At 55.3% G+C, this 25,996-nt stretch overlaps 10 protein-coding genes across 10 annotated transcripts; 1 reads left to right on the top strand and 9 right to left on the bottom strand.

The window, feature by feature from the left end:
- Positions 1–130: 130 nt before the first annotated feature.
- PHYSODRAFT_538411 (hypothetical protein) lies at positions 131–959 on the top strand (the record flags this gene model as incomplete). Its single annotated transcript, XM_009519387.1, has 1 exon — positions 131–959. A coding segment is annotated over exon 1 (675 nt), but the record flags the coding sequence as incomplete, so codon positions are not given.
- Positions 960–3,708: 2,749 nt separating this feature from the next.
- On the bottom strand, positions 3,709–6,651 carry PHYSODRAFT_475371 (hypothetical protein; the record flags this gene model as incomplete). The annotated part of the gene is made up of 1 exon (XM_009519386.1): positions 3,709–6,651. The coding sequence occupies one exon, from the start codon at positions 6,649–6,651 to the stop codon at positions 3,709–3,711; it is 2,943 nt and encodes a 980-aa protein (XP_009517681.1).
- A 2,282-nt stretch (positions 6,652–8,933) lies between these two features.
- On the bottom strand, positions 8,934–9,425 carry PHYSODRAFT_295212 (hypothetical protein; the record flags this gene model as incomplete). Its single annotated transcript, XM_009519385.1, has 1 exon — positions 8,934–9,425. The coding sequence occupies one exon, from the start codon at positions 9,423–9,425 to the stop codon at positions 8,934–8,936; it is 492 nt and encodes a 163-aa protein (XP_009517680.1).
- A 797-nt stretch (positions 9,426–10,222) lies between these two features.
- Positions 10,223–10,678, bottom strand: PHYSODRAFT_410450 (hypothetical protein; the record flags this gene model as incomplete). The annotated part of the gene is made up of 1 exon (XM_009519384.1): positions 10,223–10,678. A coding segment is annotated over one exon (456 nt), but the record flags the coding sequence as incomplete, so codon positions are not given.
- A 165-nt stretch (positions 10,679–10,843) lies between these two features.
- On the bottom strand, positions 10,844–11,183 carry PHYSODRAFT_406816 (hypothetical protein; the record flags this gene model as incomplete). Its single annotated transcript, XM_009519383.1, has 2 exons — positions 10,844–10,903; positions 10,962–11,183. Coding segments are annotated over 2 exons (282 nt in total), but the record flags the coding sequence as incomplete, so codon positions are not given.
- An 882-nt stretch (positions 11,184–12,065) lies between these two features.
- On the bottom strand, positions 12,066–13,718 carry PHYSODRAFT_454697 (hypothetical protein; the record flags this gene model as incomplete). Its single annotated transcript, XM_009519382.1, has 7 exons — positions 12,066–12,161; positions 12,213–12,292; positions 12,551–12,615; positions 12,715–12,981; positions 13,054–13,191; positions 13,282–13,520; positions 13,581–13,718. Coding segments are annotated over 7 exons (1,023 nt in total), but the record flags the coding sequence as incomplete, so codon positions are not given.
- Positions 13,719–16,118: 2,400 nt separating this feature from the next.
- PHYSODRAFT_469004 (hypothetical protein) lies at positions 16,119–17,146 on the bottom strand (the record flags this gene model as incomplete). The annotated part of the gene is made up of 3 exons (XM_009519381.1): positions 16,119–16,427; positions 16,519–16,939; positions 16,995–17,146. The coding sequence occupies 3 exons, from the start codon at positions 17,144–17,146 to the stop codon at positions 16,119–16,121; spliced, it is 882 nt and encodes a 293-aa protein (XP_009517676.1).
- On the bottom strand, positions 17,143–17,827 carry PHYSODRAFT_310349 (hypothetical protein; the record flags this gene model as incomplete). Its single annotated transcript, XM_009519380.1, has 2 exons — positions 17,143–17,367; positions 17,450–17,827. The coding sequence occupies 2 exons, from the start codon at positions 17,825–17,827 to the stop codon at positions 17,143–17,145; spliced, it is 603 nt and encodes a 200-aa protein (XP_009517675.1).
- A 1,377-nt stretch (positions 17,828–19,204) lies between these two features.
- On the bottom strand, positions 19,205–19,732 carry PHYSODRAFT_284612 (hypothetical protein; the record flags this gene model as incomplete). The annotated part of the gene is made up of 1 exon (XM_009519379.1): positions 19,205–19,732. One exon carries the CDS (start codon positions 19,730–19,732, stop codon positions 19,205–19,207), a length of 528 nt encoding a protein of 175 aa, XP_009517674.1.
- A 410-nt stretch (positions 19,733–20,142) lies between these two features.
- On the bottom strand, positions 20,143–23,773 carry PHYSODRAFT_310332 (hypothetical protein; the record flags this gene model as incomplete). The annotated part of the gene is made up of 6 exons (XM_009519378.1): positions 20,143–20,469; positions 20,514–22,085; position 22,270; positions 22,670–23,106; positions 23,174–23,317; positions 23,528–23,773. The coding sequence occupies 6 exons, from the start codon at positions 23,771–23,773 to the stop codon at positions 20,143–20,145; spliced, it is 2,727 nt and encodes a 908-aa protein (XP_009517673.1).
- Between the last annotated feature and the right edge of the window lie 2,223 nt (positions 23,774–25,996).

Genomic DNA, 25,996 nt, shown 5'->3' with positions numbered 1-25,996 from the left:
CCAATAATGGCTTTGCGTTTCAAGGGCTCAGAAGTCCATTGGCCTGGAGACCCACACCGTCTCAAGTGGCCGTCAACACTCGCACCCGCGTGTTAATATCCCCATCCAGGGAAGAAGAGCTATTTCCACGCGACGTTTCTCGTCTTGGCCGTTGGCTGCATCGAGAGACGCCAGAACTTTGTCTAGAAACCGCTTGCGACTTCAACTCGACTCGAGCGTGGACTCGACTGACCCCGGCCAATTCGAGACTGTCGGTCGCTTGCTGAGGTTAGCCGAACAGAGCGATGGCGACGTACGTGGCGGCGGAAGTGCCGACACCCGAGCCCAAGACGCAGACACACGCTGACGAACATGATGCAGAGTCTCAACCGTTCGACCGTGGAGACGACCAGGACGACGCTGATGGGATGCTGCTGCACCTGATCCGCACCATTGCGCTGTTCCTGTTCGTGTTCCTCTCGCAGACGGCCAAGTTGGCGGTGACGGACGCGGAACTCGCGGTGTTTGCAGCGGATGCGGCCACGCCGGACTTGCTGGATGCACAGACCAAGGAGCTGCAGCGACGACTGCACGCGGCGCTCATCGCGTGGGTGCAGAGCGAGGTGAGCAGCAACCAGTTTGACGGACTGCTACAGGAGCAGGGGGCGTTCGTGGTGATCAAGAGACTCTTTCGACAGCAGCGCGCCAAGGCGGCTGCGCAGTGCCGCGTGCTGGCAGCGCTCTTAAGCTCGTACTTGTCGCGACTGGAGACCCCGTTGGTGCGCTGCGAGCCCAGCAGCATGCTGTCTTCAACGTTGGAATACTTGCTCGCGAAGGAAAAGGATGCGAAAGACAAGGAACCCGTGCCTCTGCCGATGTTGTACCCACTCGTGAATGCTGTGGACCTGGTGAGCATCGAACAACGCGAATGCCTCGATGCGCTTATGAACCTGCTACGATGGCTTACGGCACACGATCAATCCCAAACGGTAAGTCAGCTCTCGTTTGAAGCCCTGCGTGAACGTATTTGTACTTATATTGCATGTCGGTTTGTTCTGCAGGTTTTGTCTACTTTTTCTAACAAATACCACGTTAAAGTCATCGGAATGGAGAAAGACAGCGACAGAAACACTAATGATGACAGCGACGGCGTCAACTCTGAAGCGCTGGGCGTGTGCTTCGTGCAGACGCTACTCCGCTACTCCGACCACATTTTTCGACGGGATCTTCAGGTTTGTGACTCACATTCCTATTAGCTTTCGTATTGTGAGAGATACACGCCGCTAATTCAAGTCTTTGCGTTTTGTTTTCTACAGTTTGAGGATATGGTCCCTACACTTTCATACAGCGACACTGAAGACGATGACGTCTCGAGCGAAGATGGTTGCGCTCAAGCTCCCCACCAGTCTTCCAACGACCTAAAGGAGATGATAGATGATTTACCAAAAGCAGAAGATGAGGAGCCCACCTGCGCTGTTAAAGTGGGCGCAAGCCTGGTCGATGAAGGAACCTCGATCCCGTCTGAGCTACCGGAAAGCACGCAAATCGACGAGAAAAATGAACTTTCAGCCATGAACGATGGTGTTGTCGTGCCAAAGAACGAAAATGTGGCGATCCCCACCAAGGTGGCCTCTCGTTCACTGCGCAAACGCAAGAAACGCGACGAACGAGTGCTGGCGGTGCCCGCGAAAGCTAGCCGTCGTGCGAACAAGTCCCGTGCGAAGATGGTCTGCGATCCTGAGTACCCAGCTCAGCAGCTGGAGTGGGCAGACGAAGAACCATTGCCCGCAGTCGTATGCTTCGGTATTGCTGCTGCCGCTGGCACGCTTGCTGCCATGCTGTGCGTCTACTTGAGCAAACTATGACGAATAGTCACGCCTAATGCGTAAGCATTGCGACGAACTTCAGGGTTTTAAAAGGAGTTAACTCGAATCACAAACCCACCACACTCATTTCTCATGGTGGCCCCGACCAAAAAATTGTACCATTCTAGATGTTTCTAAGCAGCAAGCGTTGCGGTGCAAATTTGTGGTTGTACTGGGATAGGAAGCAACATTGGTGCTGTTATTTCAACCTGTAGCGGGTCAACAAGGCGTGCGTGTGAGATGCCCATCTTGAACCTGACAGTGCCGACGTACCAGCTACACAACCTGCGCTTTAAACTCTGCGATACATTTCAGAGAATTTGGCTTGTTGCGTGTACTCCCGTATCAAAAGCATCATTCCATACCCGCAACAAGCACTACATGCAGTATAAGCTCCTTCTCTCTCGATATCTTTCACGGGCCAGATAAACCTCACTGAGGGATCACGCCGCAGTTGCGGTAGTAGCACTCGTGGAGCAGCCAGTTGACTATTGATCGCATCACCGTCATGCCAATGCCTCCGGAAAAGAAGACAAAGTGAGAGTAAACAGGCGGAGTTGAGATGTCGAGCGAGAGTTTACCGTAAGGATCAAACGTGGATGGATCGTCGAGTCTCATGGCGCTGGCCTCGCGCTTGAGTGCTGCAGTCAATAGTTAAGTCGTCCTATCCCCCAGCGCCTTGATGTCGAATGTTACCATGCTACATGATCTCTGGGCGTAGATTCGGCGCCGGTAGAACAGTCATACATGCACCACATTAATCGCCCAGGGACCACAACAACGCCTGCGTCATGTAGAACCGCGAGTACTACCACAGCGATGAAGAGCACCCAGTGAACTCGAATGAATAGCGCGTCGAATGCAGCTCAGTGACGGGAAATGCATCAACGCGAGTCCGAAGAACGGACCCCACCTTTGGATCATCTAAACTCTGCTCGCCTCTGGGTAGACCCAGTACGAACGCAAACCCATGTAGACCCCCCCCCTCCCCCTCATAGAATCGTGACATGAGAGGTCACCTTGTGGTGCTCGGAGGAATCCCGGAACAATTCAGCAATAACGAATTATTTGTCACTGCGAAGCCGAAACACGACAGTTAACGCGATAGAAGGTGTCTCAGTGGCTGCAACGTCTCGAACCTTGGTATGTAGCGCGGAATAAATAAAACTTCCTGCTGCAAGCAGTAGAGTTACCGTCACGTATCCAAGCTTTAGACTGGTTGTCGATGTCAGTAGCGGCACTGTGACCGAGTGAAAGTTTCCCTCTCAGTACGATCCAGGACCGTAGTAGTCGCTGCTGATGTGAGCCATATCTTCCAGACCAATGGATTCAGATTTAGGCTCGCAGAGGTACTCCCGCTCGGAGACAAGTGGACCATTATGTAAGCCTGGCACTTCCCTAAAGGCTGGCAGGGGGCCTCCACGCTCAGCCACCATCACTTAAAGCTGCATGCTGTGGTATGGATCGAACACCCGGTGCTCGATAACTCGACGATCCTCTCATAGCCTGGCGAACACGAATACGGCTTCGTGTGGATCGGATGTTCGCGACAAAGCGTACTACACAAAGCAGAAGAAGAGTTTTGATGCACTAGAAGACCTGTGGTAGCCTACGACTCGTAGGTGACGATGCCGCATACACAATGATCACGCTTAGCCGTCATGAAGTACGAAAATAAAAGAAAAACGTTGATGTTATGGCAAGAAAGTTTTCGTTGCAATGGACTGCCCAGTGCACATTGAGGAGATCAGAACAATAAAAAAGATATTCATAAATTCATTTACGTAAAGCCAATTTCACTCGGTGAGTGCTACAACTACTTCAAGGTGACATCGTAGCCTTGATCCCGTCGAGATGCAAACACTTACTCACGCTTGGGGCCACCGGCTTCAAGTCGCTCGACGTGGTGGCGCACATGGCGGATTTCGAGCAGAATCTCCTCAAAACCAGCCTTCATGTGATCCCACCGTGCTTGAGCGCGGTCGTGTCGTCGAATGATAGCCTTGAGCACCTCGCCCCAGAACGCGCCGTTGACGGCGACAGCTCCGACCACGAGCCACTGGAACCACGTGATGTACTCGAAGCCGAAAATGTCGTCCATGATGACAGGGACGTTGGTCACGAGAACCGTAAGAGTCACCGACATGCATGCCGCCCATTGCATGTAGCCGTTCGACAGCATCCGAGCAAAGACGATCTCGGTGAAGTGCCGCACCGTGTAAGCTCGCAGCACCTCGGTGAACGCCAGACCAAGGAACACCATCGTCTGAGCACGACCCAAGCCTGCCGGTACGCAGTCGTAGTCGCCTCCTTCGCAGTAGGCCGTCGAGTTCTCAAACGAGCTCATGCCGGCCACCTCGTCCCCGAAGATGTACGTGCCGTCGGAATACTGAGCCGCGCAGTTGCCGTACGTCCGCCACCCGTCGTTCATGCCTTCCCAGCGTTGGCACGTCACGTCCGTGTAGTCCGTTCCGTCGGCACCACCGCCGGCGTTGTAGATATCGTTCGTCAGTAGCTCGCCGAAGTTCCAGTACAGTCCCAGCAAGAATGTCGTCGTGGCTCCTGCCAGCAGCAGGAAGGCGTTGCAGAGCACCAGCAGCCACAGTCGACCTTGGATCAAGGACGAGTGCTTGTGTCGCGGTTTCTCCTTCATGATCTGCGGATCTCCCTTCTCCAAGCTCAGCGCGACGGCAGGCATACCGTCCGTGAACAGGTTGAGCAGCAGGATGTGAAGCGCCTCCAGGGGAAGAGGGAAACCTCCAGCCACCGACAAGAAGATCAGCACGATCTCTCCAATGTTCGTCGACAGGAGGAACATGACGAACTTCTGGATGTTGGCGTAGATGACTCGGCCCTTCTCCACTGCTGACACGATGCTGCAGAAGTTATCGTCGGTCAGGATCATGTCGGACGCGCCCTTCGCGACCTCCGTGCCGGAGATGCCCATAGCCACACCAATGTCCGACTCCTTCAGTGCTGGCGCATCGTTCACACCGTCACCAGTCATAGCAGCGATCAAACCCTGGCGTTGTAGTGACTTGACGATCTCGATCTTGTCTTCGGGCTTGGCACGCGCAAACACCAGGGTACGAGAGGTGATTTCGTCGATGTCGGCCGGCGGGAGGTACACGTCACCATTCGGGCGGAGTTGAGTGCAGTCGGTTGCTTGAGCTTCCGGGTCGGCGCCGACTTGGAGCAGATCGATGTTCTTGGCGATAGCAACGGCGGTGGCGAGATAGTCACCCGTGATCATGACGGTGCGGATGGAGGCAGCGCGCGCAGTGGCAATGGCATCGCGAACGCCGTCACGCTCCGGGTCGATCGAGGCCACAAGCCCGAGGAAGATCAGCGGCTTGGACAACGCCGCGAACTTCTCGTCGGCGTCGTCACAGTCCTTGGCGTAGGGCAACTCCGACAGCGGTTGGATGGCCACCGCGAGCACACGCAGCGCCTGGGACGACAGCGCATCCACCGCATTAGAGATTTTGTTGCGCTGCGCGTTGGTGAGGGGCTCGAACGTTCCGTCTCGCCGGCAGAACTGCGTGCAGTTGCGTAGGATGTAGTTGGGTGCGCCCTTGACGCTGGCCACGAGTTTGGGCGGCTTGTCACCAGGAAGCGATAGTGCGTCAAACATTGCGACGCCGTTTACGACGGGAAGAGCGTTGACGGTGATCATCATCTTGCGTGACGAGCTGAACGGCACTTCCACGAGGCGCGGGTAGTCTTCAAGCAGGTTGTCTTCCCAAATCCCGGCCTTGGCGGCTGCGACGACCAGCGGAGCCTCGGACGAGTTGCCGAATGGCATCCAACGAGAGGTTTCTCCGTCCTCGCCTTCCACTTGCTTGAGCTGCGTGTTGCTGCACAGCACGGAGGCCATCAAAGTAGCTCGAACCTGGACGTTCCCAGCTTCAGGCTCCGCCTGGCTGACTCCATCAGCAGATAGGATGGATCCTTCCGGATTAAAGCCCTTGCCAGTGATGCTGTACTCCTTGAAATCTCCCCAGAGTTTCACCGCCGTCATCTTGCCTTCCGTGAGTGTGCCGGTCTTGTCGGTACAGATTACCGACGCAGCGCCGAGTGTCTCGACAGCAGCGAGTTTGCGGACCAGGACGTTCTTCTTGATCATCTCGGCAGTGCCCGAGGACAGACAAATCGTCACCACCATGGGGAGTCCTTCGGGTACGGCACTGACAGCCACCGACACAGCGGCCATGATCATCGTGAGGTACACTGGTCGGTCCGGGTGCTTGGGGTCCTTCTCTTGTCGGACCATGCCGACGATGAACACAAGCACGGCCACGCCCAGAGCGATGACACCCATGATGTATCCCGTGTGGTGCAGGCTGCGTTGCAGGGGCGTGGGCTTGGGGCGGTGTTTGGCGATGCAGTCTCCAATAGGGTTCCGGATCCACTTCTTCTCGGCCGCGTCGTCCGGTTCTCCGCTCTTGGCCTTCAGCAGGGCAGCGATGGATCCAACGCGCGTGTTCATGCCAGTCTCCACTACAATTCCACGCGCGTTGCCCGCCGTGATGGTGGTGGAGGAGAAGACCATGTTGCTTGCCGTGAGCTTGGCCGGCTTGCCGGCGCCAGCCCCATGGATCGGCGCGTTGTACTTCTTGGGGACGTCCTCGGACTCGCCCGTAAGCAGCATCTCGTTGCATTTCAGGTCGACGCTGGTGAACAGCCGGATGTCGGCGGGCACCACGTCACCGGTGACGAGGATGACGATATCCCCGGGCACCAGCTGCTTGCTGTCCACCACCTGCTGCATGCCGTCACGGATGACAAGGGACTGCGGACTCGACATGCTGGCCAGCGCCTCCAGTGCGTTGCTGGCCGAGTGCTCCTGGATGGTGGCGACTGCGGCGTTTAGTGTCACAATAGCGAGGATGGCGATGCCCTCGACCCACTCCTGCAGCGCCAGCGAGGCCAGCGCCGCCATCAGCAGCATGGCGATGATGAGGTTGTAGAACTGCAGCAGGAACAGCACAATCACCGGCGTGCGCGCCTCCTCCTCCAGTGCGTTGTAGCCGTAGCGCAGTATCCGGCGCTCGACGTCCATGCCGTTGAGGCCGCGCTCGAGGTTGGTGTTGAGCATCTTGGAGATGAGCTCCGTGGAGCGCTGGTGCCAGGCCTTCTCGTCCGTCTCATTGAGCGTGGCGAACGACTCGCGCGTGGGCACGGGGTTGGCGGCCAGCAGCAGCTCGCCGTCGCTCAGGAAGCGCGAGCGGTGGTCGGGCCGCGGCGTACTCGGGCCGACGGGCGGCGAGTGGTTGGCGTTGGTCGCCATCTTGGCGTCCGCGCGGTACAGATCCGCGGCGGAGAAGGAGCGCGCGCCCGCCGACGCCTCCGACACGTCCACGACGTGGTGCGTCGGCAGCTCGAAGGACCGGGAGGCCGCGCGCGGCGTCTCCAGCCGCGCGTAGTGCTCGCTGGAGCGGGAGGGCAAGGACGCCCCGCTCTCGTATCCCGACATGTGATGTGGTGGTGGTGCAGGTAGAGCGGCGGCAGTTGAAGAGGTGGGTAGTGCCGGGAGGGTAGAGTGGTCTTGTCTTGTCTTGGCTTGGACTCCTCGGTCGGTTGAAGTGGTTGAAGTGAGGCCGAGGATGCCAAATCGAAAGTGAGGGTCAACATCAACGAGGACCCTCGGGGCGCGTTTACCAAAGTTGCGGGGGGGATGATGGATGTGCACTTCAATGCGAAGCGCACGTGCGAGATCTACGCGCGAGAGCCAGGCAAAGGGCAAGGAGATGGGCCGCCCCCTTTTGATTGGTTAATCTCCAACATGACGCATCTGATTCGCGTTTCGCTGGACGAGACCTTCACTCACGCCGGATTAATTTGCCAGTCGATCGACGGAGACCAACGCCTTCGACGGAGAATTTCTTAACGTTTTGCTTCGTTCCTGTCGTTCAGGTTGCAGCTGGTGTGCGGGACGTTGGTATTGTACAGCGGGACTGTGTGACACAATTTGTGTCAGCAACTTCGGCAACGTCGAAGCGTTCTCGAACGTAGGAGGGGGCGTGCAAATCTCGAAGAAAGGCTGTGCAACAGTGCCTTCATATCGAAGGCGGTCCGCGTCGATAGTGGCTTCTCGAGGGGGATTCACGCGTCGTACAAGAGATGCCGCACGCCACTAACGCGTACAGTATTCTCCGCCGGCGATAAGCTGCCGTTCTACAGCGCAGAGAGCGTTGAAAACCGACATTACGACGCTTGCGTCGAGAAAGCAGTGGAGGCCTGGAGATTGATGTCTTGGGCATTTCCAGTCATAGGAGCTGCAAGGCACTGAGCGGCGCTGAGCACATGTGCCGATACAGTGTCGCACTACACACCGCCGCTGTCACACGCTGTGACAACACCGACTTCACTTCACTGCAAGCTTACAGGCATGCTGCTCGTCCGCTCTCTTCTCCAACACGAGGCCTCTTTATCTGGTCCGTGTTCAGCGGCAAAGCTTTACAAACGGCGTGGTGGTCGTTGCCAGCTCTGTAAACGGCAATGTCATTGCGACTGAGCTCCACGACGTGTGACAAGAAGCCCAAGTGCATGTTGAAGCGGTCCGAATCTCAATTGCGCTCGGTTCCCATGCATGAACGTCCTCGGTCGCCAGGATTTGTTTCGGCGTTGGGCGTGATGCGCCTCCCGTGTGCCTGCGATCATGGGGAGGTGCAGCCGCTCAAGAGTTTGCATCGTGGTTGCACTTAGACCGCCGTAGCTGAGTCAATCTGACGCAAAGTCCGTGGGGCTAATCGCCGCTGTTGACTCTCGTGCAAGATTACCCCTTCTATGGGTATGCGAAGCTCGTCGACGCCCTCACCGCTGCTCCGGCTTGCTCAGCATGACTTCTCCCCAAATGGTTCGCCCTCGACAACGCACACCACGCTAAAACACAATTTGGCAGCACACACACGTGCTCGACTCGAAATAAATGGCAGGCCGGAACAACGTGCTTCAGCTTCGATAGATTAAAAGGTTTGTCACTTGAAGCGATACTTGTTTACCTTGTACCTTGAGTAGCTCAGATTCGTCAGACCACCAGAGCTCTTGCACTTTCTCCACGGCGTTGAGGTCTTTAGTAAAGACTCTTTACAGCCCGTTCAGCCTCCCTTGCTGCAAATCTTTACACCGTCGAACGCTACCCAAACTGCACTCACCGCCTCCCTCGACCAGATATCCAAGCGAGAACCACTGCTGAATTCGCTTCATGCTTTGAATGACAGCGAGCGCGCCGATCCTTTCGCCGGGGTTGAAGCAGCACATGCGCTCGATAAGTTCCCATTCCACACCCAGAAAAGCTGCGGGGCGCCTTGGGAGCTGCCGCTTCTCAGTCACATTGCACTTCACCACGTCGTCGCCCACAGAGTTACGCCACGGGTACTCCCCCGTGACTGCTTCAATGATGCACATGCCAAAGGAATAGCTATCCGATGCGAATGTTGGCGGAGACCCGAGCAAACACTCGGGAGCTTTCCATCTGAACGCGCCGCTGACTGGGTATTCACTGGCGGAAGAAGAGTTGGTTGCCAATATACTTAAGCCAAAATCTGCCAGCTTCACGGTAAATGCATCTTTACCCATAAGGATGTTGTTGCCCTTGACTCAAGCCCCCACGCTGCATACCACAGGCTACGCCACACCGTCTTACGGTTCTTCCCCATAACGAATGACGTGAGGGTTCCACCGGTTGCACGCTCGCACACGAAAAACGGTTTTCCTTCATGACAAGCCCCGTACAGCTTAATCAAGTTGGGGTGATCGAGCGAAAACCAAAGGTCCAGTTCGTGGCGGAATTGATCTCGGTTTTCACGTTTCGCTTGGTTTGCTTGATCACAACGTCGGCACCGAGCCATCGGCCTCAATACGCAGAGCCGAAGGATCCGTCCGCGGTATGCTCTTCAATTTCTACTTGGTACGGTGGAATGAACCACCGAGGAAGCTCGACGGCACCTGGTGATGGCCTCCCAGTTTCATAGTCCAACATTGCACTAGCTTTTGATGCCTCGTTCTCGTCCGTTAGTTCATCGATCTACCTTTGCGGAACGCCACAAGATAGAGCCAAAGTCTCCAACTAACGCAGCCGGTAATGGAGTCTGAGCCAGAACTAGCTGGCGGTACAGATCTTCCAGCCGAATGTGTACTAACCGATTTAACTCCGCAAACTCGGGTCTTTCCGTGCATAAGTCGCTCGCATCTCGCAGCATTTCAGCGATGGCTTGACCAGCCAAAGGAGATACATATCCCTCCACGTCGTCAATCAGTTCTGGTAACGCGTCTTGCGTCTCCCCAAGATGGCTGCCGCTTTCGTCGCTGGCTAGACCTTTCATCACCCGCACAACCTCCAGCATTTCCATTTTGTCCTCCAACCCAACGCAATACATCCCGCAAAGTAAACTCCACTCTTTCTCTGAAGCAAATTCAGGCTGAACTGTAGGTAGTGCTCTAACCAGCGTATTTTCAGTCGGTCTTCGAGCACGAGCGAGTGTCAGGAAGACCGCCAGACCGAACTGGTATACATCATTCAATATGGCAGATTGGTCGCTGGTATTCTCAGGAATGCGCAGTAAGTTCGTTGTACTCAGTAGACCCTTGCCTCGAGAAGTTAAGAGACTGAGCTCACTCGCGGTCGTGCGTTGATATACAGCTCTGCGTTCATGCAAGTATACGAGCCCCAGTGCACACTCGAGAAGTATTTTCCACGAGACGTTACCAGAAATCTGTTCGCACCGCTCGACAACGATAAATGGCTCACCAACATGACATACACCGTAGAACCGCTGCAAGTGTGGATGCTGGAGTGGCGCTGTGATCTCCGCCTGCCGCAGACAGCTCTCTTCACGCCCATCGGCAGGAAAAATTTTCACCGCGTACTCCCAGTCGTAAGTTGTCGTCGTAAACCACGGTGGCATTGCCCGACCACCAAACCTGAGCGACGGACAACCCAATCATACGCACCCGAGATCAAGTCTAGTTCACGTGGCAGCAGTACATCGCCGTGCTCTTTGCAGCCCATACTTCAACAGCGTCAGTATTTCGATCTGTTCTTCCTCGGTTGCCACCTAGCTCTCGAGGCGTTTTGCTGCTAAGCCCGAGATTCGACAGAATTTGACAGCAAACCTGACTTGGCCTCTTCAGTACTTCAGCCACCAACGCCTCGTACATATCCAGTCGGGCCATACGCTCGTGAAGCATTTCATTCCACCACGACTCCGCGACAGCTGCGTCGTGAATGTTCAACACATCGAGTGAAGTCTTCACTGCTTGCTGGAGGATCTTTATCACTCGACCGGTGTCCGCCAACTTGACAAGTAAACGCTGTTCCTGTTCATAGCCCCCGAGTCTCTTGACAAGATCCCATCCAAGATTGATGAGTTCCATGTTGCCTGGGGAGGCCTTTTCAGCGTCCCGTAGAGCCGCCGCTAGCGAATCACCGATGGCATCAGCTGTTCGCACGAGCCCGCTGTGGGAGGAATGCCACCTGCTGCGCTCTGGTGTCCACAGCGCGGCGCCATGAAAAGTTGACCCTCGCGCGATCGAATCGCTCCACCGTCAAGCTCACGCCAGTCGACTCGACTGGGTCGAGAACGGAACAAATCTTTTGCTGCTAAGATTTGAAAATGATGGGGGGGTTTCTAAGAGAAGAAATCGTCACTTTCCGAGCTTGCACTTCCCGACCCCGGAAGTCTGCTACTGAAGTACTTTATACACAGTTGCTGGAACTCCTCGAAAACGCCATGTACTGTAGAACCCTTTGCTATGAAACCCATTGCGTGCATTACGTGATCAGATACTTTGCTGATCTAGAGCTGGGGGTACGAATGAACAACTTCGGGAATTGTGTCCTGGGCCACGGCATTTCTTGCACAGCCGAACACGCTGAGGTACTGCGTCTGGTGGTGGCGCGGAGTTTGGTAAGGGTGTCGTGTCTGGTAAGTCTTCACTGATATGTGCCTCATTCCCAATACGTTCGACGACTGTGTCACCCTCAGGCGCTGGCCTTTTATCTCCAACACGAGGTGCCGTGTTGGGGTCGAAATCGTTCTCGATGTCGTTGTCGTTCTCCTCAGATCCCGTTGCCTTGCGTCGGGAATTCGCCATGGACACTGGCGGAGCGCACGCGGGGTCCTCAGTAAGAGATGAGCCAAGAGGAAGCTCAACGGCCTTCCCTCTAAAGGCCAGCACGTAATTGTCCACGAGATAACCAGGAGCAAAACGGTCAACGACCGTGTCCATCTTCTCACAGAATAGCAGGACAGCAATGAGATGGCGACACGGAATGGCGTACTGGTCGATGAAGGCGCACGAGCAAGTGTTGGTCTGCAGATCCACTCGGCGGCGATGGCTTTGGTCCTTGTTGATCTGCGTCACAAATGCAACAGTCTCCGACGCTTGACTGACTTTGTACTCCCCAATGCGCTTGCACTCCGCGTTATAGAGATCTTGCGCGCCTTGAGTCACTTGTCGGTTCTGCTGCTTCCATGTACCAGCCAGCGTGCTGTGCTTAAAGGCGTCTTGCATGAAGGAGCTCATGACCGCTTCAAGGAACGCAAACGGTAGCATAGTCCTGTATCGGTCAAGCCCCGGAGGAATCGAAGCTGCCACTTCGGTACCAGCCGCTCGTGGAGGCTTCGGATTCGAGCTGGGAGCGATCGCCGCTGCAGCCAAGCTAGCTGCGTTGCTTGCAAGGGCACCAGCTCCTCCCATACCAGACCCGTTTCCTGCTCCAGAAGCCGCAAATTGCTCTTGCTCCGCTGTCTCGTAGAATGTCCGGCTTCGCCACCCGTAGAACGCCACCTTGCCAACATTCCCGGCCACCACCCAGCGCTCGATAGGGAATTGTCTGAGGTACGTCTCGACGCCAGGTCCGCACGTCGTGCCGATCCACTCGAGGCGGTTGTTGTACTCCGCTTCCGTCTCGGATCCTTGTAGCCCCCACACCAGCGCGTGGTGGTGGCGACTGAACGACCCCATCCGCGTCAAGTCGTGCTCAATGATGTATCTCGTGCAGTACCTGAACGTGAGTCCCAATTCGCTCTCCAGACTCAGCAGCTCCGTGTCGATAGCACAGAGCACGGGACAATACCTCAAACTTACGCCGCTGTCCTCCACACAGCGGAAGAACCACCGGTAATTGTCACTGGTTGGTGCGTCACAACACGCAGCAGCAACAGTCACGTTGCACATGTTGCCATCTTTTCCGAGCAGGAACAAGTGCACCCCCTGGTAGCTTGCCTCGCTGTTGTTGCACGGCCGCGCCTCGAAGCCGTAGATCTGCTGGTTGAACGTCGTCGATTGAGTAAACACGTTGCAGCTCACGAATGCTCGGGAGAACGCCCCCGGCACTTTGCTCTGTGGGCCCCCCACCTCGTACCGAGTGAACGAGCCCGGGTTCAACTCGGAGAAGTTGCGTAGCAGTGACGGGATCTTGCGGTAGGACGAGCCTACCTGTGTGAGGTGCTCTTTTTTCATGATTTGCTTGGCGCGGTAGATCGTGCGTAGGTTCGTTCTACCTTTGAGTTGCTGCAGCAGTTGGGAGGCTGTGCCATTGGGCGCGGCTGCCAAAGCCTGCTGGAAGCTGGAGCTCTCCACCAATTGGCGCTGCGTGGGCTTGGCCGTGGACGTGCACTCGGCGGAGTGTGTGAGGTCGGCGCTGGACACGTACCACGTGTGGTCCGTCTTGGAGTTGTGCAGGTAGAGCTGCACGAAGAACGGGCACGGCTCGGTAGAAGCGCACACCATTTTGCGGTGCTTGCCCCCGCGACGCGCCACCTTGACCTGCTTGTTGTGGTAGAGCGCGTAGTCCTGCACGGCGTAAAACGCGCTCTTGCTGTCCTTGAAGCGCATGCCCCGCGGTAGAGTGGGCGCGGGCGATGACGCGGAGAACGGTGAAGGAGCATTGGAGTCCGTGCTGGTGCTCGTGCTGGTAACGTTAGACTCGTCCATTTTGGCCAGAAGGAGAATATGTGGGCGGAAGACTCACTTGGATTCAGTATGGGGAGGTGGCACAGTTTGTCCAAAATGTAAATTACTTTTGTGGTAGCGTTTGAGGGGAGTGTATTAATTACTTGCAAATCAATTTCCAACACATTGGACCAAAATTAGTTGCGGAGGAGCCCTCGGCTACTGCTGCTGCGGGCTTCGCAACAGCCCCCGCAAGGCCCGTGGGGAATGAGCCCAAAGATCGGAAGAATTTGTCGGAGTACCATGCGATCATCAAGGAAAAATACCCAGGTCAGGCGGGTAGTAATGTGTATGTTGGCAGGTGGAAGTGAGCTCGGCGAGGAAGATTGAAGACTGATGTATTTCTTTGCTATGTAAGGCCACTTGGCCATGTTCACTATGTAGTTCTTGCCGCTGTTTGGTCAGTCCTACCTGTTCTCCTGCTGCAACGTCTCGTTCTCCACAATCTCCGCCTGCACGTTGGCGATGCCCACCACTTCATACACGCACACTCCCAAGATCACTGGCGAGTTCCGACACTCCTTCCCGTGCGGTCAACCTGAGAGCATCACAAGCCCACGCAGCTCAGCGAGCCGTGGCGCTGGGAGGACCTTCGTCAGGACGTCCGCACGCATCTTCTTGGACTCGCAGTAGTTGATCAGCAGCACCTTCTTCTTCACGAAGTCCTTCACGAACTTGTGGCGGGTGTCAATGTGCTTCGCGTGCCCCGTGGTGTCCTCGCCTTCTAGTTGGGCGATCGCTGCTTGATTGTCGACGTGCAGCAGCGACAGCATCCGCACCTTGATCCCTATCTCTTTCAAACACTCGATGACGCCGAGCATGCGCGCAGTGGTGTGCGAGGCCGCGACAAACTCCGACTCCATCGTCGAGAGCGCGACACACGCTTGCTTCTTGCACACCCACGCCACCACAGCGCCGGCCCATCATCACAACGCCACCACTCACGGACTTCCTGTCTATCTTATCGGCGCGGAAGTTCTTCGGGTCCTTGAGCATGACCGTGTTCACGCTGCCAACGGACACGTGCTTCTTGGCCATGTAGCGCGTGCGCATGCGCGTGGGCTGCACCTCTTCTGCTGGTAGCTGCTCTTCATCAGCGCCAGCTCCTTCTACTCCGGCAGCGTCTTCTGCTGCAACTGTTCTCTTCTTCTTGCTGCTCTTCTTCGACTTCTTCCTTGGACGCTTCTTCTTCGACTTCACCGCCGGGTCGCCGCTCTCGGGCACCTTCGGCGTCTCACTGACCTGCGACGAGTCCGCGACGGGCTCCTTCCGTTCCGCGGCCTGCTCGCGTTCTTCAACAGCTCTCTTCAGCTCGGGGTCCTCGCGCGCCTGCAGCTGCGCGTTCTGCTTGCTGTCCAGCGTCTCCACGTTCTCGATGTGCTGGGTGGTGATTACGATTCGGTCCTTCGGTAAGTACACTTTGAAGCCCTTCGTCTCGTCATTTTTGCCCACGATCATACCAACCTGTGCTCTGGACTTCCACACTTTCTTGCCCGGATCTCTGTAGGCTGTGCACGGGCTCCCGAACGTGACGATGTCGGACAAGTTCGGCACCTTGCCCGCCAACATCTCGAGCGGAGACATGCGCTTGGGGTTCGCGCTGCACGAGCTCGTGTTTAACACGAAAACAGCGTACTCCACTGCGTCTCCCCAGAAGTACAACGGCAAACCACTCGCAAACAGCATGCAACGTGCCACGTTCAGCACGGTGCGGTGCATTCTTTCCGCTTGCCATTCGATGCTTGATTCTCGCGCTCGCTAATCTGGCGTCTGACGCCTGTTTCCTTGCAGAACGGATCCACGTTCACGTACTCCTTGCCCCCGTCGGTACGTTGCACATGAATCCGGCAGTTGAATCGCTTTTCAAAGTACACTAAGAAGTGTTCAAACTCCTTTGTAGCATCCGCCTTGTTCTTCGCGAGGAAGACGCGCACGTAGTTCGTCGAGTAGTCGATGACGTTGATCAGGTACTTGTTGCCGCGCCTGTCCCTCGGGGTCATAGGGCCCTTAATGTCACTGCCGATAACGCCACCAATCTTGTCGATCGGTGCGTTCGCGCCCGTGTCCTTCTTGGACTGATTGTTCTTGCTCTGCTTGCCTTGTGCACAGGTCAAACAGTTGGACCGCTCTCTGCTTGTCAGCCGGATACCTGATCCAGGCGTGTCGGCCATGCGCTCGACTGTATCGTACACAATGTGGCCCAGCCTCTTGTGCAGTTCGAGCAGCGTCGACTCCATCACAACATCATCAAGCGATTCGCTCGCTGCCTTGACTGCCTCCGTCACCGCGTTGACGCGCGTCTCCGTGGTCATCTCACCCATGGCGTCGATCATCAGCACCTTGTTGCGCCTGTAGACCTCGAAGATCCGCATGCCAGTGTTCTCCTGCACCGTGTAGCTTGCCGCCGTGGCGCTCCAGATACACGCCCTTCTCCTCCAAGATGCCGTAGCTGATGATGTTGTCCGGTAGGTCATCGCCGTAGTAGACGTCGGACAAGTCCACGATGACCTCATTGCTGTCCACGATCGTCCGCAGCACCACCGTGCCCTTCTTGACTACGTGTATAAGATCACCGTTAGCCGCTCGGCACTGCTCGTCGCAGTCGACGGCGTTCCGCAGCAACTTCTCGTTCTTCACCAAGTGCACGCTGGACCCGCTGTCCCAGATCTACGTGCACGAGTCTGCGTTCGTGCCGGTTCCGACGGCCAGTGACTCGAGTAGATGTCTTAGCACCGCTGTTCTCTTTACCTGGGCAGTCTCTGGCTAGGTGCCCGGCTTCACCACAATTGTAGCAGGAGCGAGTCTCCGTGCCGTCAACACGGGCAACGGATCCTCGTCCACCTTGATCTCCACGGCCGCCACCGTGAAATCGACCGCCTCGTCCGCGGTTCCCGCGACCACCTTGGCCGCGCCCGATCTCCTGCTTGAGCATATTCGCCTCGAACTCAATCGCGAACGCCACCAACTCCGTGGCCTGCTGTAAGTAGTCGACGCGCTGCGAGTTCAGCCGCGTCAACATCGCACTCTGCAAGTACGGCGGCGCCGACTTGCACAGACTCTGCAGCACGTGCAGGTCCGAGCAGCCGGAGCGCTCAGCCCCGTACGTCAAGTACTGGCAGTGCTCGGCCCACGTCCTTCTCCGCAGTCATCAGCTGCAATCCCTTGCTCGCCGTGATTGTCGTCATGTACGATACGAGCATCCTGTTCATCACGTGTTCCAACGTGGGCGATTCGGCCGTCCAGAGCGGCACCATCCTCTCGAAGTACACAAGCGCTGTGCCATCGAGCTTACCATTGAGAGCGAGGATGCGGAACTCTTCCGGCCAGTCTCCTCCGCTCATTTCAGTCGCTGCAGGAACCTCAGTCCCCACGACTTGAAGTCCGCCCCCAGTCCCGGGTAGACTTCCTTACCCGAGAACTTCCCAAATCCGGGCCAGTCCAGGTCCCGCGGCTTCGGGATCTTGATGCCGAAGTTCGGCGGCGGCACGAACTGCTCCGGCGAGGGCGACGGCACGTACGGCTGCTGCTGCGGCGCCTGCTGCGGCTGCTGCACATTCGTCGCCTGCTCCACCGGACGCGTCGGCGCCGGGAGCGTTGGTGCTGTCGGTCCCACCGAGAGCATCGACGCGTCGAGAGGAGTCTACTCTCATTCTTCGGTCTCTGGCCTTGATAAAGTCCGTGAACGCGCTCGACGCGCCGTACAGGTTCTCGTACGGCGTCGTGTTCGACGGCTCGCTGCGACGCTGCAGCCGCTCCTGCAGTTTCACTTGATTGGCCATGAACTGGGCCTGCTGCTTGGCCATCCCCTCGAGCAGTCCTTCGAGTCTGTAAAGGCGCTCGGAGCTCTCGCTGGAGCCCCGACTGCCCCTTGCATGGGGGTCGGACGCGCCCGAGTCGAAGCGCGTCCCCTCGAACAACTCGAACGGGTCTGCTGCCACGTTCAGCCCTTGGACGTCGGTCTCGTGCACGTCGTGCGCAGGGCTTGGCCGTTGTGAGGTGTCGTCGGAGCCTATTGGGCTCATAACCTGTTGGTAGGTGGAAGTGAGCTCGGCGAGGAAGATTGAAGACTGATGTATTTCTTTGCTATGTAAGGCCACTTGGCCATGTTCACTATGTAGTTCTTGCCGCTATTTGGTCAGTCCTACCTGTTCTCCTGCTGCAACGTCTCGTTCTCCGCAATCTCCGCGTGCACGTTGGCGGAGATGCCCACCACTTCATACACGCACACTCCCAAGATCACTGGCAAGTTCCGACAGTGTATCCCTGGAGAGGGTCAAGTGCACGTCTCGCTTCTTGATGGACAGAGGAATCAGGCCCTCCGAGCCATTTCTCGCTTCGTTGCGGTACTTTGCTTATATGTATTGGAGAGTCGCTGACTAATGGTGGTTTGTTTGTCTGTTGTGCTCCGCAGCTGCCCAACATACCGATAGAAAGACTGGAGCAGAAGGTAAGGATGATTGGTTTTGCGCACTACTACGTCGTACTGTATTGAAGCTGTGCTGAGGAGCGATGCTATTTTTTTTTCCGGAACGTTAGATAGCTTGGTTTCGGATGTGGGGTCTCAGCCACGACACCATCAACAAGGCGATTCTGCGCAATCCGAATCTGCTGGGGAACGCGCTCACGAAATACGACGCATGGGCACATATTGGATCATCAAGCACGGTGTACCCAAGAAAAGGTAGAGGATAGCAAGCTACCAAATTGATTGAAGCTGGTGGGCGTTGCCTACGGGTTGTGTATGTCGTCCGTGCTACTGTAGCTTCCCTTCGTGTTCCTTGTTGCTGCCCGGACGATAAGCCTCAGCATCGAAGGCAACTTGGACCCGATGGTCGCTTTTTTCCGAGAGGTGAGCGCCTGCGAGCGAATATGGTCTACATCAAGGAGCTCGGTGCTCCCCGCGAGCGGCTGCATCATGTCATTAGCATGGCGCCCGAAATCCTTGCACTGGCGCCAGCGAGAATCCAAGAAGCTGTAAACGCGCTTGACGAGATGTTTGGTGCGGGATCAGGAGCTAAGTGCTGGTTCGGAACCCCCGCAACGTGATGTACAACGTCGACGGGATGCGTGAATCGTTTGACTACCTCGTTTCGGTGGTGGGGCTCACTCCAGAGCGAAGAACTGTTTCCTCATCACCCGGAATGTCACCAGATTCCTCAATCACGCTTCGAGTTTCTGCAAGCGAGGGGCGTGGATGCAGTTGCCAGTCCGCGTTGGATTTCAGACTCGAACCCCGCGTTCGTTGAGAAGTACCCCGAGTACGAAGAGTATCTGGCTGAGTTCAAGACGCGCCAATCTATAATTCATTACTAGGACGCGCATATGCACCCTCAACACATTGCCACAGTTCCATGAAGCATGAGGAACTTTTACCAATAGCAAACCGTCACGTACATTGTTCAGGAGGCGGCTAGCTTCAGCTCGTTGGTGTAAAACATGCCGTACCTCTTGGCCAACTTTTTCCCGAGTACTCCATATTCCTCCAAAATTTTGGCCTTGGCCTCAGTCGGATTCAGTTTCTTGGTGTAGAGAAGCTCGTTGAAAAATGAATACTCGCGAGCCGGATCCAGCCGCATGTACACGAACTGATCCAGTCTCTTGAGCTTCCCACTCGTGGTTTCGACCACGGCGGCCGCTTTCTTGGCAGCTTTAGCCGTAGTGGACGCTCCTTCTTGTACGTAGTGCGCTAGGATGACCCCTACACCCACTCTCTCTTCGCCACCCGCGTCCTTGGCTTTGGTGTCGGCATCGGCGAAGTTATAGCTGGCTCTTAAAAGCCTTCTGGTGCTGACCTCCACCTGCTCAGCACGAGAGTGAAGTGACGATTGATCACCAGGTACGTTTTCAGTCGGTGATCGGATGGAGCCCGAGCTGTCGTGAAGGGCAGCGACAATCAGGAGCAGCAATAGCCACCAGTAGGCACGCATTCTTGCGGGCTGTAAAGGATTGAACGGAGGCTCTTGCGATGTAGAAGTCGAAAGTAAGAGTGAGTGGCGCCACCTTCTGTGTGGCATCGGTTGTGTTAAATAGCGTCGTCCCACAATCAGGAAAATACATCAGTATCCAATAAGTCGCGTGGCCCTGCTACTGGATGCATGTACATGTATAATATCAGAAGCATTTCGGTTTTGTGAAGTTTTGATCCCAGGAAACCAGCCGCGAGTGACAGCCAGATCTGCTAGCTCAATGAGCTCCCCACCAAAGACATTTGCTTTCCCTTTCGTTCTCCAACACGTTAATTGTGCGCCACTATGAGTGACGAATCATGTCCGGGTCAAGACAGACAAATATCTCGGATTTACCCTGCTATTACACTGCTATAGGAAACCAGAGATATTCACCAGCGACGGTTGCTCATCATCTTCGAAGCAGCTCTCACAGGACTACTCGGGGTGGCAACCGAGCGCCTTCTGTCACGACCGCCGCCTCCAGCCTCGTTGGGTTTTGCTGCACGCAGTGGTTTCTCGCTGTCCGAGCTTGAAGAATACAGCAAAGATACCTCCGGGTTCAGCTTCTGGTAGATCTCCTTGAAAGTATCGAACTCGCGCTCGGCCCTTTGACGGCTAGCTGCATGGAGCGCTGCCTTGGCGTCAAATTTCTCGGTAGGTGTTGGGCCATCATTCGGCAACTGGACAAACAGGTATCCGAACTCGGTGCAGCATATCTTGGGGAGGTCTCGTCAAACCCCTGCAAGTACTCGTGCAGTACTTCATTGCGGTGTTGCGGTGGAATTGAGGCGGACAGTACTCGGATAGCCTCGTGCACTTTGATTAGTGCCTCGGATACACGTCTGCGATTTTTCACGTGTCCGATGATGTACACTGCCCACACCATATTTACGAGCGTGAAGAAGCCGATCGAAAAGCCCAGCCAACTGTGCTCCTGCCATTTCTCGCGCGATGGAAAGAGGCCTACAAAGAGAGGGAATAGAGCATTCTCGATCGCGACCAAGCACGCGATGATGAAGCAGAAGAAGACGTACTTGTCCAGCGTGGTGAAGTAAGAAATCTGCGGCGTCAACGACGCAACTTCGCTTTTGAAGGTCACAGCAGTCAACAGCAGTGTCAACACGATTTGAAGACGGTCGCCGGTGTCCATGAGCGATCCGTCGGACAGCGGCGCGTACGATATGAAGCACAAGTACGTGATGATAGCCGCCGGGATCGCCACATTCGTCACGCAGTATTCAGGCCGACGCTCGAGCACCATTTCGAAGCGGGTCTCCTTCTTCTCACCTTCAGCGTCGATCTTCCCCACGAAAACCTTGTCGTGGTACACCACATCAAACACGTTGCCCAGTCGGTAGTTGGCGATGGCGAATGTACCGGCATCCCTAGCGACAGGAGTGATACGCAGCGACTGACGGACACCATACCCAGTCGAAAACACGAACGTCAGCTTCTGCTGATCCACGGGGAATTTACGCAGGGTCATTTCCTCGCTGAAGACGGCAACAATACGACGGCTGAACATGAGATGACTAAGGAACTCCGACGTAGACTTCAGTGGCATCGCGAGACTCGTCGAGTCCGTGAAATGAACTGTCCCTGCTGGTGAGAGCTCTGAGGTCATGTCGCGCTCCTCTTGCATCGAGCTGGCGTTCTTGAACTCAAACTCGTTCTCGTCGAACTCGAGGATGTCCATCAACTCGCGCAGTACCGAGTCTTCGCGGATTGTTGTGATTGCAGGCATGGTCACCTCCCACGTTACATCCGCCGTGAACGTCTGGGCCACCGTGTCCACGGACGTAATAGCGTTCACTTCGATCTCCACTTCAAGCGGTGAGAACCCAGCCATCAAGTGCGCCGTCAATGGTCCATGGTGGCTGCTTCCAACGCTGTCTCGGTCGTGCGGTGGCATGATATCGCGGAGGAACCAGTGCTGCTTGTGCCCCCACCTGCCAAGCTGCATCTTCCAGTCGAAACGAGTCAACGGCAAGTCGGACGACTCGGCAGCCGCCAAGGTAGAGCTGTGGCTCTTGGCCAGGTCTCCAGACATTCCAGCAGCCTCGACTTTCTTGGCCAGTTCCTCCACCTCCGTGTGGGTCATCTGCGTCTTGCGCCACGACATGCAGTGCACCTTGCGGTTGTTGTCACTGAGGCGCATGATCTTCCAGATGCCGCCCACAGGCCACGTCAGTGTCAAGTACTCAGCATTAGCGAGGTACGGCTCTGGGATCGGGTGCTGTAGCTCCAGATGAAGATGATACTGAACGCGGTCGGTGCTGATATCCACGGCGACGTGTTCCAGCGTGAGCTTGTCTTTCAGCACAATACTCGACTACGACTGGGTCTCTTCGATCGTAACTGTGGTAGAGTCCTGGAGACTGTCCTTGCTCTTCATCTTGATGTTGCTCGCAAGGCTGGAAAATTGAAAGTGTACGTCAGCATTGGTAGATACCAGTGTCCTGAGAGCCGTGCATCAATGACTAGCATGTATGGTTGACCTCCCTTTTGATGATAACACTACACAATTGGTAAGTATAGCGAATGCAACACATTTCTCTACTAACGGGACGGATAGCATTTCTTACCTACGTCGGCGGTCGCTTATTCAACAAGATCTCGTCACTAACAAACTTGTCGCATCAATCAGACGACACCCGAGCTGTAGGTTAAACTTTCTACGATGCCTACGTTAACGAGAGGCTCGCCACAACTTCCTTCGAGCAGTACTACGCGTTGTTCGATAGATTATGCGTTGATTTGTACTCCGCGACGTAGTCTTCGTAGTCCGGGTACCTCTGGATGAAGAGGGCTTCCGGCATCAAAATCCACGAGAGGTTTTCAGTAATGTTGTGGTCCTTTGCCAGCAGAAACTGGGAGCGCGGGCGGATGATTCGTTCGGCGTTGCGTGTGATGTACCTCGTGTTCTTCTCGATACGCTCCCTCGTGAAGCCGAGCGAGATGAGGTAGTCCAGTGATGCACGCATGCTGTCGATGTTGTACATAACGATAATACAATTCCAAGTCAGAGCTCGAATGCCGGCCCCAGCCCCAAACATTTCGTCCAGCGCGTCCACTGACTCCTTGACCCGCGTCGATTTCATCCCCAGACACTGAGGCACTCTGGCAACAATGCACGGCAACAACTCGCGGCTTATCCCCAACTCCATCAAATAGTTCGTCTTGGCTCGCAATCCCTCCACGCTGTTGGAGAAAATCTGCGGAGCCATCATCAGGACGCTCGTGATCTGCTTATCGCTGCATCCAATCTCCTTCAGGAAATCCACTTTTGGCTCTAGGTTTGTGTCGATGCCGTACGATACTGCTTGTGGGAACACGTTGAACACATACGGAAGCTGCGCACACGCACGCGGTCAGTAAGTCCATGAACCTTTGTCTTCAAACGCCAAAAGCATCACGCACCTTGTTTTTCGACACTCCTTTCGAAATGTACCAGTCGGCTAAGGCTTCGTACTTGTCAATAGCGATTCCGAGGATGTTGGGGTGGCGCTTAATGACGACGTTGATCTTGTCGTGACTGAGACCCAAGTCACGGAGCCACTGGATCTGTCCATTTTGCACACGTAAAACTTTACGTGAGCCCCCTACTTGAAGCCTCATCAACATCAACCAAGGCAGTAGTGATCGCGTACCTTGCCCTCCATCAACTCGACCGTGTAGTAGGTCAACTATTGTAGTGCAATATACAAGACCCCGGTCAGTTATCCCACATTGCAATTGTTGGAAATACTGCAAATTCAATAGTGAAAACCCCACCCCGACGTGCAGCGAGATCGCTTTCAGTGCCTGCAACTGGGTGAATCCTCGGTCCATCAGGAAGCGTGTGGTGCGGTCAACTCCCTCCTGGGAGACCACGAGCTGTTTGCGGTTGATGCGGTCGTAGTACACGATCTGCTTCTTCCGCTCCTCAGCCGCGTTCTTCGGGGCCTGGAACGGGGCGGCCCCGAAGCCCCTGGAGAGCCCCCGCAGCGGCTGGGGGCACCTGCGCACAAGTCGCAGCATATTGGTCGGGGACTGACCGTGGGCGGACGACCGCCGTTGTCAATTGACGAGAAATGATTGGTTGAAAATTGTTTTGTTTTGCTGGAAAAAAAAACGTGTCGGTGGGCGTAAAATTTGCAAGACGTATCGTATCACCTGGACATGTAGAGAGGGAAGTTACTTGAAATTGGCGGGAATGGGCCGCATTTGTGTTTAGTGCTACAGTATGCGCGAACTGCAAGATGATCGCTTGCATCGTAGGCATGGAACATTGTTACTAAGTACAGAAAGCGGAATTTGTTGAAACTCTGTTGATAAAAGTGGGTTGATCCCATCAACTAAACTCGTTGTCGCTAAAGCGCGTGTTCGGATACATAAAGACACACCGGACTTGGGATCTGGTACGAGTTGCCCGTGTACGTCAGCAACCCCGTATCCTCGTCCACCTTGAAGACGTACATGTCGCTCGAGTTCTGGTTGCCCACGATGAGCCAGTCATTGTAAATGGTGAAGCCGCGAGGCGTCTTGCCTCGCGTGCCAGCGACGTCAGTGTTCCCTTTGCCTCGTCGATAACGAAGATCGCAATGGAGTCGTGTCCGCGGTTGGACGTGTAGAGGAACTTCCCGTTGCTAGACAAGTGGATGTCTGCACTCGTACTGGTGTTCTTGAAGTCAGCCGGTAGCGTCGTGATCTTCTGTCAGCAGCGTATCGCCACCTAAGTCCGCAACGATCATGTGATTCGAGTTGGGCAGCCACTGCGTGCTGTGAATATGACCCGTAGCCTGTTGGTCCATGACGACGCGGCATCCGTTCGGGAACGCCTCGTAGAACGTCCCCGGTGCGACCGTGCCGTTCTCATACAGCGGGAAGAGCGAGAGGCTGCCGGCATAGTTGGCCACAGCAACAAAGTCCTCGTTAGGACTCAGCGTGACGTGAGCCGGAGATCCGCCCTGCATCTGCTGCGTGTTGAGGACATCGAGCGTGCCGTTGGCATTCAGCGTCATTGCCGACACGTACCGACCCCGGTGGCGCGGTTGAGGCCGTAGATGAGACGCTTGCCGTTGTGCAGCTTGTTGATTGATTCCTGGAGGTAAGTGGGGTTGATTCCTCCGGTACCAATGAGGAAGGGGGTGATCGCCCACTGCGTCAGGGATCCGTCCGTGGTGTTGAACTTGTACGTGTAGACGCCCTTCGCGGGGTCGGTAGTCCAGGTAGCTGCGAACAGGATCGGCTGGGCTTGCTCGTTGTGGGGCGTCGAACCGGCAGCGGCGGATCTCATGGCAGTAGCAACGAAGAGGAAGAGGCTTGATAGGCGCATAACGGTGACTGCGTTGGAAGGAAGTGTCTTGAGCTCGAGGTGTCGTGTTGGGAAATGAGCTGTGCACGAAGTACAAATCGCAGTGCTCCCAGTCGCCCATCGAATTTAGTTGGTGGGTATATAGTTGTGCTTGCTTCGAGTTACCTAGCATATATTTAAAATACTCCGTTCATCATGCTGTGATTCATACACTCACCCAGAAGTTTTACGCTAATACAGATGGAAGTGCCGGTGACTCAACATTAAGAAAGAAGCTTACGGGATGGCAGCAATAGTTGACGGGACGGTTGAGTGGTGTCTTCCAGAGAAACACCAGTCAGTTTTCAATTAAGCTTATGAAGATTTTTTCCTAGTGGCATCTGACGTTTGTAGCTGTAAAGATTCGTTGTGTGGAATTGCCTATCATACCAGCATTTTTTTCTCTTGGAGACCCAGACACTGGAAGTGCTAATAGCGTACCTTGGTTTGCTGCACGACTCGGGTTCGTAAACTGAATCAATTAAGGTATCTTCGAGTCTAGATGAATTGATTTCCTTGCTGTACCTTTCGACTAAGCATTTCACATCGGAATAAAAACAATACTCTTAACACTTATAGGTGTCACATTTCGCTGAAAGGCTCGAATCATTATCTTTTCGAAACGAGAAAACCTTTTTACCCCACGTTTGTAACCTTCGCTGGGTGCCCCAACAAGTTGGGGCACCAACCATGATATTTATGGACTAAACAGTGTTTTTTGTGGTGTTTCTAGAAGCCCCACGCTGCACCACAGCCAAGATGCCTGCTTCCTCAACGTCTTCCATCTCTTCACGGTAGCCGCATGGACATACGAGAAAGAGGAGTGAATTAGTGCACACTAACGTTCTGTGCTGACAGGTCCTCCAGTAACAGTAGCAGTCGAAGCGCGTCGAAAGGTACGACGGGAA

This window comes from Phytophthora sojae (genome assembly GCF_000149755.1).
Source record: "Phytophthora sojae unplaced genomic scaffold PHYSOscaffold_1, whole genome shotgun sequence".
NCBI classification, from domain to species: Eukaryota; Oomycota; class Peronosporomycetes; order Peronosporales; family Peronosporaceae; genus Phytophthora; species Phytophthora sojae.
This window is presented reverse-complemented; position numbering and strand designations above follow the sequence as displayed.